The sequence below is a fragment of the Oncorhynchus gorbuscha genome, linkage group LG24 (assembly GCF_021184085.1).
Source record: "Oncorhynchus gorbuscha isolate QuinsamMale2020 ecotype Even-year linkage group LG24, OgorEven_v1.0, whole genome shotgun sequence".
In the NCBI taxonomy this organism is placed as follows: domain Eukaryota; kingdom Metazoa; phylum Chordata; class Actinopteri; order Salmoniformes; family Salmonidae; genus Oncorhynchus; species Oncorhynchus gorbuscha.
This window is the reverse complement of record NC_060196.1, coordinates 23,256,240-23,273,999: the sequence shown is the minus strand read 5'-3', so window position 1 is coordinate 23,273,999 and position 17,760 is coordinate 23,256,240. Positions and strand designations below refer to the sequence as shown.

Sequence of the window (17,760 nt, the reverse complement as noted above, 5' to 3'; positions counted from 1 at the left end):
ACTCACCAGTGTAGGTGAGATAGATGACGGTGAGGAACACCACCCCAGCAGCTAGCGACACCCCCAGGAAGAACAGGGTCTGGAACTCCTGCTTGGTGAGCCTGTTTTTCAGGTACTGCAGCAAAGCATATGCCTGGAGCAGTGCAAACACACCTGTGGCAGGACACACACGCAAATCACAGAAGGTTGGCGTATGCACGTTATAACAGTAACCTTAATCTCTCACGCAAGCAGTTTTATATAGAAACATTTTGAATCAGAAGGACTTTCATGTGATGGTAGATGTGCTACAAACTGATGCTGTAATAATACATGACAACATACTCCCACCTGGCTACCCCTACCCCGGCTAACAGCTCTGCACCCCTGCAGCAACTAGCCCAAGCCCCCCCCATTTCTCCTTCACCCAAATCCAGATAGCTGATGTTCTGAAAGAGCTGCATAATCTGGACCCCTACAAATCAGCCGGGCTAGACAATCTGGACCTTCTCTAAAATTATCTGCCGAAATTGTTGCAACCACTATTACTAGCCTGTTCAACCTCTCTTTCGTATCGTCTGAGATCCCCAAAGATTGGAAAGCTGCCGCGGTCATCCCCCTCTCCAAAGGGGGAGACACCCTAGACCCAAACTGTTACAGACCTATATCCTTCCTGGCCTGCGTTTCTAAAATCTTCGAAAGCCAAGCTAATAAATAGATCACCGACCATTTCGAATACCATCGTACCTTCTCCGGAATCTGTTTTCCGAGCTGGTCATGGGTGCTCCTCAGCCACGCTCAGGGTCCTAAACGATACCATAACCGCCATCGATAAAAGACAGTACTGTGCTGCAGTGTTCATCGACCTGGCCAAGGCTTTCGACTGTCAATCACCGCATTCTTATAGGCAGACTAAATAGCCTGGTTCTCCAACTACTTCTCAGATAGAGTTCAGTGTGTCAAATCAGAGGGCCTGTTTTCCAAACCTCTGGCTGTCTATGGGGGTGCATCAGTGTTCAATTCTCGGGCCAGCTCTTTTCTCTGTATTTATCAATGATGTCGGTCTTGCTGCTGGTGATTCTCTGATCCACCTCTACACAGACAACACCATTCTGTATACTTCTGGTCCTTCTCTGGACACTTAACTTTTTGGTGACGGGGCAGTATTTTCACATCCAGATGAAATGCATGCCCAAATTCAACTGCCTGCTACTCATCCCCAGAAGATATGCATATTATTACTAGATTTTTATAGAAAACACTCTGACGTTTCTAGAACGGTTTGAATCATGTCTGTATAACAGAAGTTATGTAGCAGACGAAACCTAGAGGACAAACCATTCAGATTTTTTCTTTTTGGGGTCACTGTTTTCATTGGGAATACAGATTTCTAAGGGACCTTCTTGCAGTTCCTACCGCTTCCACTGGATGTCACCAGTCTTTAGAAATTGGTTGAGGTTTTTCCTTTGTGTAATGAAGGTAGTGTAAGTTTTTTCTTCCTGTATTAACCACAGATCATCAGTCTTCAATTTTATCAATTATTTACTTTAAAAAATACCTAAAGTTATGTTTGAAATGTTTACGGGTAACTTTTGAGATATTTCATATTCACGTTTGCGAAAGTTGGAACCTGTGTTTTTCTGGATCAAACGCGCCAAATAAATGGATATTTTGGATATATATCGACGGAATTAATCGAACAAAAGGACCATTTGTGATGTTTATGGGACATATTGAAGAGCCAACAGAAGAAGCTCGTCAAAGGTGGGGCATGATTTATTTTTATTTCAGCGTTTTGTGTCGTGCCTGCAGGGTTGAAATATGTTCTCTCTTTGTTCACTATGGCGCTATCCTCAGAAAATAGCAGTGTTTGCTTTCGCCGAAAAGCCTTTTTTGAAATCTGACATGTCGGCTGGATTCACAACGCGTGTAGCTTTAATTTGGTATCTTACATGTGTGATTTCATGAAAGTTAGATTTTTATAGTAATTTATTTGAATTTGGCACTCTGCATTTTCTCTGGCTTTTGACGCTAGCGTCCCACATATCCCAGAGAGGTTAACCTCTTGAGTGTATGGGGCCGTATTTTGATGTTTGGATGAAAAACATACCCAAATTAAAATGCCTATTTCTCAGGCCCAGAATCTAGAATATGCATATTTTTATTTTATTTTTTTATTTCACCTTTAGTTAACAGGTAGGCTAGTTGAGAACAAGTTCTCATTTGCAACTGCGACCTGGCCAAGATAAAGCATAGCAGTGTGAACAGACAACACAGAGTTACACATGGAGTAAACAATTAACAAGTCAATATAATTGTCAGATTAGGATAGAAAACACTAAAGTTTCCAAAACTGTCAAAACATTGTCTGTGAGTATAACAGAACCGATATTGCAGGCAAAAACCTGAGGAAAATCCAACCAGGAAGTGGCCTCGATTTTGAAAGCGCCATGTTCCATAGCTTGCCTTTCGCTCCATTTAAAGGGATATCAACCAGATTCCCTTTCCTATGGCTTCCCCATGGTGTGAACAGTCTTCAGACATAGTTTCAGGCTTTTATTTTTTTTTAATTAGTGAGAAAGATCACATCGCGTCATTGTTTGGCTGGGAGCCAGCAGCATTGTGTAAGCGCAACAGCTTGGAGCATTTTCTCTCTCTCTCCTATTGAAGAAGCTACATTCCCGGTTGATATATTATCGATTATATATTGTAAAAACAACCTGAGGATTTATTATAAAAAAACTTTTGAAATGTTTCTGCGAACATTACGGATACTATTTGGAATTTGTCTGCGATGTCGTGACCGCTCGAGCCTGTGGATTTCTGAACATAACGCGCTAACCAAATGGAGGTATTTTGGATATAAAAATAATCTTTATAGAACAAAAGGAACATTTATTGTGTAACTGGCAGTCTCATGAGTGCAAACATCCAAAGATCAAAGGTAAGCGATATAATTTATAGCTTTTCTGACCAATCTACTTGGCTGCTAGCTGTTTGTAATATTTTGCCTACTGAGAGAGATGTCTTTAAAATAAAACGCTAAACGCTTGGTATGCTTTCGCCGAAAAGCTTAATTGAAATCTAACACGCCAGGTGGATTAACAACAAAATAAGCTGTGTTTTGCTATATTGCACTTGTGCTTTCATGGCGCTCTACAATTCAGCGGTGGTTGACGAAAATGATCCCGCTAACGGGATGGGTGCATCAAGAAGTTAACCAACCTCCAAACGAGCTTCAATGCCATACAACACTCCGTGGCCTCCAACTGATCTTAAAATGCTAGTAAAACTAAATGCATGCTTCTCAACTGATCGCTGCCCGCACCTGCCAGCCCAACCAGCATCACTACTCGGGATGGTTCTGACTTAGAATATATGTGGACAACTACAAATACCTAGGAGCCTGGTTAGACTGTAAACTCTCCGTCCAGACTCACATTAAACATCTCCAATCCTAAATTAAATCTAGAGTCGGCTTCCTATTTCGCATCCTTCACTCATGCTGCCAAACACACCCTCGCAAAACTGACTATCCTACAGATCCTGGACTTCGGCGATGTCATTTACAAAATTGCCTCCAACACTACTCACCAAATTGGATGTAGTCTATCACAGTGCCATCTGTTGTCACCTACCCACCACTGCGACCTGTATGCTCTTATTGGCTGGCCCTCTTCATATTTGTCGCCAAACCCACTGGCTCCAGGTCATCTATAAGTCTTTGCTAGGTAAAGCACTGCCTTAACTCGGCTCATTGGTCACCACAGAAACACCCACCCATAGCATGTCCTCCAGCAGGTATATTTCAATGGTCATCCCCAAAGCCAACTCCTCCTTTGGCCGCCTTTCCTTCCAGTTTTCTGCTGCCAATGACTGGAACGAATTGCAAAAATCTCTGAAGCTGGAGACTTACATTTCCCTCACTAACTATCAGCTGTCAGTGCACCTATACACAGCCCATCTGTAAATAGCCCACCCAACTACCTCAACCCCATATGGTTATTGACTTTTGCACATCATCATCTACACATCTATCACTCCAGTGCTAAATTGTAATTATTTTGCCACTATGGCCTATTTATTGCCATACCTCCCTGATCTTACTACATTGGCACACACTATATATAGATTTTTCTATTGTGTTGTTTGTTTATCTGACGTGTAACTCGGTAGCACCGCTTTATTATTATTATTATTTATTTTTAAGTATTTGAATAACAGGAACAGTTCAGGCTAAATGGGATCTGTTTTTTTTCTCTGGTGTCCCTCTCTTGTGGAACTACTGATTTAACAGAGCCTCGTTTCACTTACTTCCGTCCTCTTAGCAAAAAAGAGGAGCACTTCCAAGTTCCAACCCCCCGGGAGCATTCCAAGGTCATAACTCCTCCAGAACCCAGAGAGCGGGTGACACTAACAACGCCCGTCACTCTGCTGCTGTAGACACGCCGCCAGATGTTACGAGCAGCTGTTGCCCGACACCAAACAAGCCCATCCTTTGAGAGAGCCTTGGTGCCTTCCTCAAAGCCCATGACGCTGACATGCTGTGCTGCCCTGTTCACCCTCGTAACAAACACCACATCAGAAATCAGACTGAAGCTACATTAGACTAAGAGGAAGCTGAAATGGATGCTGTAGAGCCATGTAGTCCTGTTACTAGGGATGTTGGCAAATGGACAATTTCTTAATGTTCAAAACAGAGGGAAAGACAAGTCTCTCCAATAAAACACACAAAAAAATTCCACATTAATTCACAATGCAGCTGTGCTGCTGACAGCAAAGGCTTGGGTCTCACAATGAGTCCCTTTCAGATGGTTAAGCACCTGAACTACAAATACTGTACCTATATTACACCTCGCAAAGTTCGCATTTCATCACCTTCTCATTTAACTTGCAAAGTATTGCCATACAGGACTCTGACCTTTTTCTTCCAATTTTCCAACTTAGCGATGACGTGGTGGAGTAGACTCCAAAATAATTGATTCCTCAAACCCCTTGCACGTAGCTTCTTGGGGGTCAAGATTCCATTCTGCTAGACAGATTAGTTGCTGTACTACCGAGAACAAAAACAAACGTGCATCTTTCATAGCGAGAGGGGAGGGGTACAGTTTAGGCAGGTCGGACACCAGGCAGACCGAGTCAGAACCGTGCACTAGGCCTATCTATCGGTAATCCAAAGCTGTATCTCGTAATTGGAATGCTGTATCTTGCAATATATTGGCTTGCAATTTCAGTAAAGCAGGGCCTATCAATGAATAGGCTAGGATATTCTAGAAGCAACAGACCGAAGACACACTTGCATCATTGGGGCGGCAGGGTAGCCTAGTGGTTAGAGCGTTGGGCTAGAAACCGGAAGGTTGCAGGTTCAAATCCCTGAGCTGACAAGGTACAAATCTGTCGTTCTGCCTCTGAACAGGCAGTTAACCCACTGTTCCTAGGCCGTCATTGAAAATAAGAATTTGTTCTTAACTGACTTGCCTAGTTAAATAAAGGTTAAAAAAATTAAAGAATGAGAGGTGAGAAAGTTAAAGCTAAATGTTGTCTGGGAGTAGCTGGGACCGTTGGCGAGACAGGAACACTTAAGTTGCATCAACGAAATAGTAAAGGCGCTGCCCATTCAAGAGAACACAACTGCTTGGTCATGTTCCAAGGTGTCGGTTGAAAAATAGATCTCAACGAGACATACCTGGTTATATGAAAAAGCGGTGTGCGTCTAATGGCGAGTCCTTTTGTGCGCTCAGGAGACAAACAAAAAAAAAGTGGCGAGGCTTACCTGCTGCCGCCGTGTGCTCGCTGGTTCTGATTGGCTGGAAGCCCACAAAGGGGATCTGCATGGATAGCACCAGGCCCACAATGTAGAAAGTGCTGTAAGCTGAGGGAGAAAGAGAGAAACAGACAAAGAACAGGGATCGAGAGAGACAGATGAGATCAAACAAAAAGGTCAAACACAGATACTGTTCTATTCAATACCCACTATCACTTCAGTTAGAGGTATTTCTTGCGAATTGATTTTCGCAATGCAACTCCTGCGTTGGCGTAAATACAATTAACGTCTTATCTGGAGACATTTACATAGACGTGGGAAAAGAAAAGTGCAGTGGGGGCCCTAACATGTGCCGGCAGTAGAACTCCCACCTCTGTAGCTGGGGGGGGGCTGATTCTAAGTAGTGTGCACTAATTAAGATTTGATACTTTCCTGAACACTGGAGCTTTTTGAAGTGGCTGTGACTAGCCCTGAGCACTCCCGACTATGATTCATTATCGCCTGTTGACTGATGGAGCCAAGTAATGAACTGTGTGAAATAGAACTGCATTTTTGGTCAAGAGGGACTCCCATTGTGGCAAGCTCCGATGCCAAAAAGGCATCTAGTTTTTAGAAGAGCTTTCTCTATTGTAGATGAAGGAGGAAGGTTAAAACTAGATCAAAACGAGATGGTTATGAAGCACTTTAAGGAGCAAGACCTTGCACAAGATGGTTGCTTGAATAACTATGCAAAGCCCTCTTCTATTAAAAAGGGTGCTTGAGGTTGACAGTCTCTGCGTTTGAAGCCATAAATGTCTCACAACAATGCAAAGATAGTCTGCATTAACAAATGGTTATTGTCGAAGGGTGGAATCCTTTGTTGGGGAAAATGCAGAGAGATTGAGTACAGCGGGGTCGAGGCCCTCTTTAAATAGGGTCGTCATTTATTTTCAAATCACCCAAGAATGGGGTACTGTTTACTGTGAGTAATACGGACAATCAAGAGTAACTGATGCAAGACCATTTATCTTGACCAAGCTAGCCTGCTGTTCCTTCAGCTCAGCTAAATATGTACTGCTTACGATGCTGCAGCATTTCTGCAATGTGCTGTCTCGCAGTCAAATTCAGAATAACTACCCCCCCCCCCCCCCCCATGCAGTCACATTCAAAAGAGCAAACCGGTGTTAGTGGTTAGAGGAAAACAGGTGCGTGTGGTCACATCTCTTTAGCAGATAGAGAAGGTTTGCAGTCACATTCAGGGGTTGCATGTTTTGTCACAATATTGTTTTGAACTTTATTTTTTTTACTGATGGCCAACTGAACATTCTACTCAATGCATCATCAATGAGCGCTGATTAGGATTTCATCACAAGTGTATAGTGGCTTGGAAATACAATGCCATTCAAAAGGAGGAAAATACTTTGTAGGAAAACCTTTTGTCATAATTTTGATGTCGCTAGATTGACTTTAGATGCAGTATAACATTAGCTAGGGGAAGGACACCAGATTTTTGCTAGCTAACGTTAGCATTGCTAGGTATTTTTGACGAACTTTGCTAGCGAATGACAACATTGCCATCTGTCTAAAGTAAATTTGACGACATGATAATGCTGGCAAAGTTGTGTCCTACAAAAATGTTGACCACTTTAGCAATGCCATCGTATATCCAGGCACTATAGTGTAATTTAGACTAAACAGTAGTTAGCCTCCGTCCAGAATGACTGGCCTAATCACGAAGAGGGCGGCTTGAGAATGTTCATATCCATGGCATGACGCGACCGAGTGACGGAGGTGGAACCTATGAAGAGGGGGTTGTGGTCACTCACCGATATAGACCCTCTTGCTGTAGCGCTGCATGAGCAGGAGCACAAACACATGCAGTGGGATCAGGTTGATGATGAAGACATATCCTCCCCATGCTGACACCTGCAACAGTAATACATGGACATTTGCAGTGGCACCATACAAAACCAATTCAAATCCTATTTAACGCTATGACTGAAGTAAAATGCTTCAACTTTAAAAGCGCCATGAAATTATGCAGCAACAATGTCAGAGAGACGCGGTGTGAAACAGAGGGGCTTATAGAACACTACAGAAACGTCAGCCGCAGTACTTCAAACGGCTCCATTGAAAAATCACACTGTGTAGGGGGTACAGAGCACAGACGGCGAGGGATAGTAGAAAAATGTTTCATCCTCTGTTTAGGACCGCCTTTTGGGATAAATGCTCAAACTGACACAAACCTGCTTAGCCACAATCACACACTGCATTCACAAGTCACTCATCTATGGTTAAAATAAGTTTTGCAATTACCCCTAATTACAAAAGCAAGAGTCATCCTGGAAGGAGATAAATCGCCTCAAGTTCCTTCTGGAGTGGTTAAATGTAATTACCTTTTCACAGCCATTTGTATCTTTAGCTTTAGATGGTATGAGCCAATTAGGTACAGCTGAACCGTATGAAAACAGAGACAACTTTTTTTGGACACAGCAGTTCTGTGAGAGATGAGGTTGCTAATTGAAAACAACACCAACCCAGACGAAGTGCTGGGGGGGGGTGTTGTTGAGGAGAAAGTGAGGCCAGTGTCTCGCTCTGAGGGTCACATCCCGCAGCCTCCGGAACGTAATTTGAGCGTAATTTGACGAAACATCTTGCAAATCTACTGCTAATGACCTCGTCGTTGTGTGTGTGTTTGAGAGAAAGACGCATGTGTATGAGAGAAACCTTTTCTGCATTTACAACCCCCCCTTGAAACATCCAAGTGACATCCCTGTAAGGCTTTCATGCAATGGTGTGACAGTAGTTCTATGAGAAGAGCACTTGTCCTTGGAGTAGCTTCCTTTACAATACAATGAAATAAGAAATCCCACTATGCCCTCCGACAAACCATCAAACAGGCAAAGCGACAATAACAGGACTAAGATAGAGTTGTACTACACCAGCTCTGACACTCGTCGAATGTGGCAGGGCTTGCAAACTATTACAGACTACAAAGGGAAGCACAGCCGAGAGCTGTCAAGTGACACGAGCCTCCCAGACGAGCTAAATAACTTCTATGCTCGCTTCGAGGCATGCAACACTGATGCATGCATGGGAACATCAGCTGTTCTGAACGACTGTGATTACGCTCTCCGTAGCCGATGTAAGACCCTTAAACAGGTCAACATTCACAAGGCCGCAGAGCCAGACAGATTACCAGGCCGCATACTCCGAGCATGCGTTGACCAACTGGCAAGTGTCTCCACTGACATTTTCAACCTCTCCCTGTCGGAGTCTGTAATACCAACATGTTTCAAGCAGACCACCATAGTCCTTGTGCCCAATAAATCTAAGGTAACCTGCTTAGATGACTACCGACCCATAGCACTCACGTCTGTAGCCACGAAGTGATTTGAAAGGTCGGTCATGGCCCACATTGTCACCATTATCCCAGAAACCACTCCAATTTGCATACCGCTCCAGATGATGCAATCTCTATTGCACTTCCACACTGCCCTTTCTCACCTGGACAAAAGGAACACCTATGTGAGAATTGACTACTGCTTAGCGTACACCATAGTGCTCTCAATGCTCATCACTAAGCTAAGGACCCTGGGACTAAAGAGCTCCGTCTGCAACTGGATCCTGGACTTCGATGGGCCGCCCCCAGGTGATAAGGGTAGGTAACAACACATCCTCCATGCTGATCCTCAACACGGGGGGCCCTCAGGGGTGCGTGCTCAGTCCACTCCTGACAGCACAGTCAGGCACGACTCCGTCAGGCACGACTCCGTCAGGCACGACTCCGTCAGGCACGACTCCGTCAGGCACGACTCCGTCAGGCACGACTCCGTCAGGCACGACTCACTACACCATCATTAACTTTGCTTATGACAACAGTGGTAGGCCTGATCACCAACAACGTTGAGACAGCCAGCAGGGAGGAGGTAAGAGACCTGGCCGTGTGGTGCCAGTACAACAACCTCTCTCTCAACGTGATCAAGACAAAGGAGATGATTGTGGACTACAGGAAAAGGAGGACCGAGCACACCCCTATTCTCATCGGCGGGGCTGAAGAGGCTCAGTTCCTTGGGGTCCACATCACCAACAAAGTATCATGGTCCAAGCACAATAAGACAGTCATGAAGAGAGGGCACGAGAAAACCTATTCCCCTCAGGAGACAAAAGATTTGGCATGGGTCCTCAAAGTTCTACAGCTGCACCATCGAGAGCATCCTGGTTGCATCACTGCCTGGTAAAGCAACTGCTCGGCCTACGACTGCAAGGCACTACATCACTGGGGCCAAGCTTCCTGCCATCCAGGACCTCTTTACCATGTGGTGTCAGAGGAAGGCCCTAAAAATTGTCAAAGACTCCAGCCACCCTAGTCACAGATTGTTCTCTCTGCTCCCGCACGGCAAATGGTACCGGAGCGCTAAGTCTAGGTCCAAAAGGCTTCCCAACAGCTTCTACACCCAAGCCATAAGACTGCTCAACATCTAATAAAATGGCCACCCAGACTATTTGCATTGCCCCCTTCCCCCTCGTTTACGCTGCTATTCTCTGTTTATTATCTATGCATAGTAACTTCAACTCTACCTAATGTAAATATTACCTCTACTACCCGGTGCCCCCGCATATTGACTCTGTACCGGTACCTCCTGTATATTCAACAAACAGATTACCGACCATTTCGAATCTCACCATACCTTCTCTGCTATGCAATCTGGTTTCAGAGCTGGTCATGGGTGCACCTCAGCCACGCTCAAGGTCCTAAACGATATCTTAACCGCCATCGATAAGAAACATTACTGTGCAGCCGTATTCATTGATCTGGCCAAGGCTTTCGACTCTGTCAATCACCACATCCTCATCGGCAGACTCGACAGCCTTGGTTTCTAAAATGATTGCCTCGCCTGGTTCACCAACTACTTCTCTGATAGAGTTCAGTGTGTCAAATCGGAGGGTCTGCTGTCCAGAGCTCTGGCAGTCTCTATGGGGGTGCCACAGGGTTCAATTCTTGGACCGACTCTTCTCTGTATACATCAATGAGGTCGCTCTCGCTGCTGGTGAGTCTCTGATCCACCTCTACGCAGACGACACCATTCTGTATACTTCTGGCCCTTCTTTGGACACTGTGTTAACAACCCTCCAGGCAAGCTTCAATACCATACAACTCTCCTTCCGTGGCCTCCAATTGCTCTTAAATACAAGTAAAACTAAACGCATGCTCTTCAACCGATCGCTACCTGCACCTGCCCGTCTGTCCAACATCACTACTCTGGACGGCTCTGACTTAGAATACATGGACAACTACAAATACTTAGGTGTCTGGTTAGACTGTAAACTCTCCTTCCAGACCCATATCAAACATCTCCAATCCAAAGTTAAATCTAGAATTGGCTTCCTATTCCGCAACAAAGCATCCTTCACTCATGCTGCCAAACATACCCTTGTAAAACTGACCATCCTACCAATCCTCGACTTTGGCGATGTCATTTACAAAATAGCCTCCAATACCCTACTCAACAAATTGGATGCAGTCGATCACAGTGCAACCGTGTTGTCACCAAAGCCCCATATACTACCCACCATTGCGACCTGTACGCTCTTGTTGGCTGGCCCTCGCTTCATACTCGAGACATCTACAAGACCCTGCTAGGTAAAGTCGACCTCTTATCTCAGCTCGCTGGTCACCATAGCATCTCCCACCTGTAGCACACGCTCCAGCAGGTATCTCTCTAGTCACCCCCAAAACCAATTATTTCGTTGGCCGCTTCTCCTTCCAGTTCTCTGCTGCCAATGACTGGAACGAACTACAAAAATCTCTGAAACTGGAAACACTTATCTCCCTCACTAGCTTTAAGCACCAACTGTCAGAGCAGCTCACAGATTACTGCACCTGTACATAGCCCACCTATAACAAATCTACCATTCCAGTGTTTTACTTGCTATATTGTATTTACTTTGCCACCATGGCCTTTTTTTTGCCTTTACCTCCCTTATCTCACCTCATTTGCTCACATCGTCTATAGACTTGTATGTTTGTTTTACTCCATGTGTAACTCTGTGTCGTTGTATGTGTCGAACTGCTTTGCTTTATCTTGGCCAGGTGGCAATTGTAAATGAGAACTTATTCTCAACTTGCCTACCTGGTTAAATAAAGGTGAAATATGTATATATATTTTTTTTAAATATATAGCATCGCTATTGTTATTTTACTGCTGCTCTTTGTTCGTTTTATTAAATATTTTTTTCCTTACCTATTTTTCACTTACCACGTATTTGGTTAAGGTGTTGGTTAAGGGCTTGTAAGTAAGCATTTCACTTTAAGGTCTACACGGGTTGTATTACAATTTGATTTGAATGAGGAAGACCTGTTTCTGTAGGTTACAATACACGCAGGAGGAAGGGCCGTTACGCTATGTTAGGGCTTCCTACGGGCACAATGCTAGCCTGTTAGTGTGTGCACCTCAAGCTAGCATTTGGCCCAGTGACCCTAATGGACAGGTCTTATTGCAGTCATAATGTGGTCAGCAAAGAACCAGACACCGTTAGAGCCTAGACTTTAGCCATTATCTTTACCCACACTCCACTGCTTATCTGGCCACCCAGGGGCAACTATGAAGAAGCATAGGGAGACGGAGGGTATTGTAGTGGTAAACGGGAGGGTAGGGGTCTTGCTATGGGGCTAGATTGGCTCAGAAGGGGGCTGAAGAGGCTCAGGCACCTCTGCGGGGGGTAGGATGCTGGAAACAGAATAACCGGAGATGCTGTTGGTCACCAACGGGGGTATGAGACGGCATTAGTGGAGTAGATAAACTGGGGCTGTGGGAGAAAGTTGTTTTGATGAAAGTCAGGTGGGGCCTGGGGAGGTAGGCCGCAACGCTGCAAAGCTCTGGATCGATTTTTCCACTGTAAAAAGGGCCTCAAGAGTTGTGATCATTGCTTGACTTCTAATAATAACCTCCAGAACGCAGGACATCTTACAAACAATCACCTGAAGAGCTGACATGTGCTGCTGAGAACCTCATAAATACTTTATGAGGGAAAATGACTTGAGGGCGGGAGAAGGGGGCTGCTGTCAAGGTAGGAGTGAGCAGTCACAGGAACTTAGGGAACACAAGATCTCTCCCAGGAGAGATCGAATGTCACGCATCTCACAGTAGTGCTTTTTGCAGTTCTTGTCCATCATGACATCTCAACTGAGCTTCTTCTCTCCCTCTACCGGGCTGATTAGGACAGAGCTGAGCACGGAATCTCTTGCTGGCCATCGCAGATGTGTCATCTTCGATTAAGCCTCATTGGTGAGTATCCTTAATCAACAGCGGGATGGGAAGAAGAGGTAGAGGGGTAGATATTGCAGCATGGCGGGCTGCACCAGCAAGCCACAAGGGAGATACAGGCTTGCCGTGTTGCAAACAAACCCTGCAACAGGAGAGGCATCAGTCAGGCATCAGACCACAGAAGGATGTTGGTGGGAGGATGGGTAGAGCGGGGTTGTGACTAGAGGGAGTACAGCTGTGACCGAAAGGGACTTTTTGTAGCAAGTTAGGAGAGCATTTTAGCTAACCGTAACCCTAACGCTTCTCCGGACCTAATTATAGAAACCTTCTGCATATGCTCCGCTAACCTGCTACGAAAAAGGCAATTCCGATCGTAGCTGTACTCCCTCTAGTCAGAATCATAGAGCGGGCGTGGTAAGTCAAAATATTATCATACTCCAGATCTCTGGAGGCGTATGAGTGAGACATACAGAATGAGGGGCTTATACAATTGCAGTGGTTTCTCTGTGGAAAATCTCCCTGCTCTTCAAATGTGGTCAGAGGCTTTCGCCTTCTCTCTTCCTGCAGGAGCTTGGATCCTGGGAATCGAAGGGAGCTGGCTCTCTCCAATGCGTTTCAATTGACATCTGTCTCTTCCCGGGCTGAGGGGAGATTTAACTGAAGAAGCTGGAAGCAGGAGATTGCAGATGCTCAAAATCACCAATTGTACACAAAGAGCGCTCTGGGAGGCAGTCAGCTTCTGTTCATCTTTTATCTTCTCGCTCCATCGACCCCCTGACAGATCGGGGGATTCATAAATAACGTTTAATGTGTCCGGTACAGACTCCTTTTTAACACCACATTTTGACATCTGCGATCGCTCTCAACTATCCTTGGGGCTATCTTAATGTAATCATGACTTCCAATTCCCAGAGATGGAATGCTATGTCGGTGGAAATCAATGACAATGTTTTCTGTGTGTTTCCGGCCAATAACTAAGGCTCTTTGACACTCACCATGTAGAAGTAGGAGAGGCAGCAGCCAATGGACCAGAACACCGAACCAGTCTTTATTGACTTCACCTGTGAGGGGGAGAACAGGCACAAAGGGTTAAGGACTGGTAAACGTTTTCGGTCATTCTGTCAAACATATCATCCAGGACAACAAAGTTAATAGGACTTTCTAACTCCCACAGTATGCTTTAACAGCCGACATTCACTTGATGGAACAGTGGAAAAAGGTGCGAGTGAAACACCATATAATATCAGTGAAACCAAAACAGGGGCAGGCGGCGTTCTCCTGGCATCCGCCAAACCCAGATTAGTCTGTCGGCCTGTCAGATGGTTGAGCGTGATTCATCACTCCAGAGAATGCATTTCCACTGCTCCAGAGTCCAATTGCAGCGAGCTTTACACCACTCCAACCGAAGCTTGGCATAGCGCGTGGTATCTTAGGCTTGTGTGCAGCTTGTCGGCATGGAAACCCATTTCATGTGCTGACGTTGCTTCCAGGGGCAGTTTGGAACTCTGCAGTGAGTGTTGCAACCGAGGACAGACAATTTTTTTACACGCTACAGCCTGCGGCGGGCCTGTTCTGGGAGCTTGTGTGGCCTACCACTTCACGGCCGAGCCGTTCTTGCTATGATGAACTGACTTGTTGCTAAGGTGGCATCCTATGACAATGCCACTTTGAAAGTCACAGCTCGTCAGTAAGGCCATTCTACAGCCAATGTTTGTCTATGGAGATTACATGGCGGTGTGCTCGATTTTATACGAGTGTGGCTGAAATAGCCGAATCCACTCATTTGAAGGGGTGTCCACATACACTATATATACAAAAGTATGTACATTAAAAACAGGGTAGGCATCAGCATGTAATGTGTGAAAGTGTGTGTCAGTGACGTCTGTATGCATGTTGTGTGTGTGGGTTTCCGTGTAGTGTGTATATATAGTCTCGTGAGGGTGCATAGTCTGTGCAAGAGTGTCAATGCAGATAATTAAACGGTTACCCGGACTAATTAATTAGCAGTCTTATGGCTCGGGAGGTGAAGCAGTCTCAGTGCCGGTTGGGTCCGATGTTCCAGTACCGCTTGCCGTACAGCAGCAGAGTGAACAGTCTACAGCTTGGGTGGTTGAAGTCTTTGGAAATCTGAGGGCGGTGCATTTGCCATAACAAGTAGTGATGCAGCCAGTCAAGTTGCTCTCAATGGTGCAGCTGTAGAACATTTTGAGGATCCGAGGTCCCATGTCTCCCGAGGGGGTGGAAGCTCTTGACCTGCTTCCCTACAGCCCTGTAGATGCGGATGGGGGCATGCGCTCTCTTTTTCCAGTAGTCCACAATCAGCTCATTGGTCTTACTGATGTTGAGGGAGAGGCTGTTGTCCTGCCACCACACTGCCAAGTCTCTGACCACCTTCCCTGTGAAGTGCAATTGACATCGCGTCATCTGTGGATTTGTTGGGGCGATATGCGAATTCGAGTGGTTCTAGGGGGTCTGGGATGATGGTGTTGATGTGTCATGTCCAGCCTTTCAAAGCACTTCATAATTACAGATGTGAGTGCTACTGGGGATGATAAGACATTTAGGAAGGTTACCATGGTAACAAGGACAATAGTGGCCAGCTTGAACAATGTTGGTATTAGTGAAAATGTCTGAAGACATGCTTCTACACCTGCATTGCTTGCTGTTTGGGGTTTTAGGCTGGGTTTCTGTACAGCACTTTGAGATATCAGCTGATGTAAGAAGGGCTATTTGAAGACACTTGGCAGCTGGTCTGCACATGCTATGAGAACGCGCCCTGGTGAGCATCTGGCCCAGCGGCCTTGCTAGTGTTAAAAAGAGGGCTGCCTGGCATATTGGTATGCTCCTAACACTAGCTGGGACTGCTGGTTACCTGGTCTCACCCCACAGCCTGAGTCAACACATTAAAGGGACCATGTCTGAAAGACTACTGGGGGGAAGTGATGGCAGGGAGCAGGACAGGCAGCGGCAGGATCACAGACTTAACGAACAACGTCTGCGGTACACATCAGTCACACTTCACTTCATCTGCTGGTGAGGATTGATTAGCGGTAGAAAGCAGGCCTGGTCCGAATATATCCGCGAGCAGCGGAAAACCTCTATCCTCCCACCTTTTTAAAAAACCAACCCTAAATGGTCTCCATGTCATGCTCGTTCCCGCCGATGAGGCCTCAACAAAGCGGCGCTGTCTGGTTTTGATATGGGTGAAACTACAGAACTCCTCATAGGTAATACTGAGGAAGCTGACAAAGCTGTAGGCCACTGAGCAACTCCGGAAGCCTATAGCTTTCCCAGTGCCACAGACAATTAAAAGGGAGCAAGCCTACACTCTACCAAGGATAGAGACTACTATGCAGAGAATGTGCACGGTCATGTTGAAATAAGTCCCCCCCCCCCCCCACACACACACCAATACGAGCAGGGCTAATTAAATCTGAGCCTAGAGAAGCTGGAGAATTAGCGGGACAACAATGGAAGCACGGTGGAGAGGAGGGGTTTTGGGAGGGGGGGGGGTGCTAGTGTTAAAAGGGGCAGCTCTCTGGGGTGCATGAGGATTCAATTATAGATTAGGGAGGGGATGAGGTGGGGCCGACCCAGGCAGATTAAGCGGCTCGAGTTGAATGGGTTATTAGCAGATAAAATGAAGGAGACGGATAATGAAGATTGGGGAGAAGAAGCCTGGGAGAGGTTCCCATTTTAGCATTTGAGGGAAGGGCTAGAGAATGAGAGAGAAAGAGCACAAAAGAGGGGGAAAGTGGTGAGACAAACGTGGGTAAATGAGACTGATAATGAAAAGCAGTGACGCATGGCCGGGATAATTGTTTTCCGGGGCTCTCGCCAAAATGGAAAGACCACGGTGTGCAAGTTTGTTTTTTTCTCCACCGATGGTGCCGTTACACTGATGACGTGCCACTTAAAGATGCGACGATAAGCAACGGCCACCCGTGTCACCAAGAATACGCATGGTCTGCATTCCAAATCATGGCACCCTATTCCCAATATAGTGCACTACTTTTGCCCAGGGCCCATAAGATGCCATTTGGGACACGCTTGTTGTTTTGGTTCAGTCCAAGACAGGTATGGTCTATGTGGAATGACAATGAAAAGTTCCCATGACGCTGCAACAGCTGCTCCTCTGACAAAAACCAAATATTGAAATGATACATATCAAATCATTGTGCAACGATCACGACAGAGAAGGTGGCTTATCACAGTCGGACACTGCAAGTTACAGAGAATGAACCCTGGTAGCGTTTTAGCGGTATACGAGTAAACGTAAAATGCACCGCATCAAGCAAATTATACGTCGGCTGTCTGCATTTCATGTCACAACAGTGGCAAGATAGCGGAGCCCCCTGGGTCTAGAGCCAGCCACGGCTCTGACATTCACTCATAGTGTAGGAGGTTCTCTGCGACACACTGGGCGAGAGGTTAAACACTTTCACAACTCCGGCAGCTCCAGGGTGTGCATGTGTGTGGCTCGTTGATGAAAGCAGGGGCTCTTCAAACCAAGTGTCGTTATCAGCTCAGTCACACTCGCCTGAGTTAACATGACACAGAGCACTCCATAGTGCTGATATGGGTCTTCAAGCTGTGGAAGCAACAGTTGAAGGCGTCTCAAGCCCCCGCAGTTGTTCCGATATGTCCGTACTTAACAGGTCAAGTGTCAAGCTGAACGACGTCCACTGACTGATAGATTGAAAAAGAAACAAGTTCAGGCACAACGCACAAATTCACATACATGACTGGACAAACGGACACAAGGTCCTT

General features: G+C 45.8%; 1 protein-coding gene across 2 annotated transcripts in view; it reads right to left on the bottom strand.

Moving 5' to 3' along the window:
- LOC124012043 (dolichyl-diphosphooligosaccharide--protein glycosyltransferase subunit STT3B-like) overlaps positions 1–17,760 on the bottom strand; it is a 90,735-nt gene that overhangs the window by 11,766 nt on the left and 61,209 nt on the right. For both annotated transcript variants that reach the window (XM_046325408.1, XM_046325406.1), the window contains exons 4-7: positions 13,986–14,051; positions 7,549–7,648; positions 5,753–5,851; positions 7–153 (exon numbers count right to left, since the gene is read on the bottom strand). In XM_046325408.1, the coding sequence (XP_046181364.1) occupies positions 7–153; positions 5,753–5,851; positions 7,549–7,648; positions 13,986–14,051 (412 nt within the window). The remainder of the gene's footprint in view (positions 1–6; positions 154–5,752; positions 5,852–7,548; positions 7,649–13,985; positions 14,052–17,760) is intronic.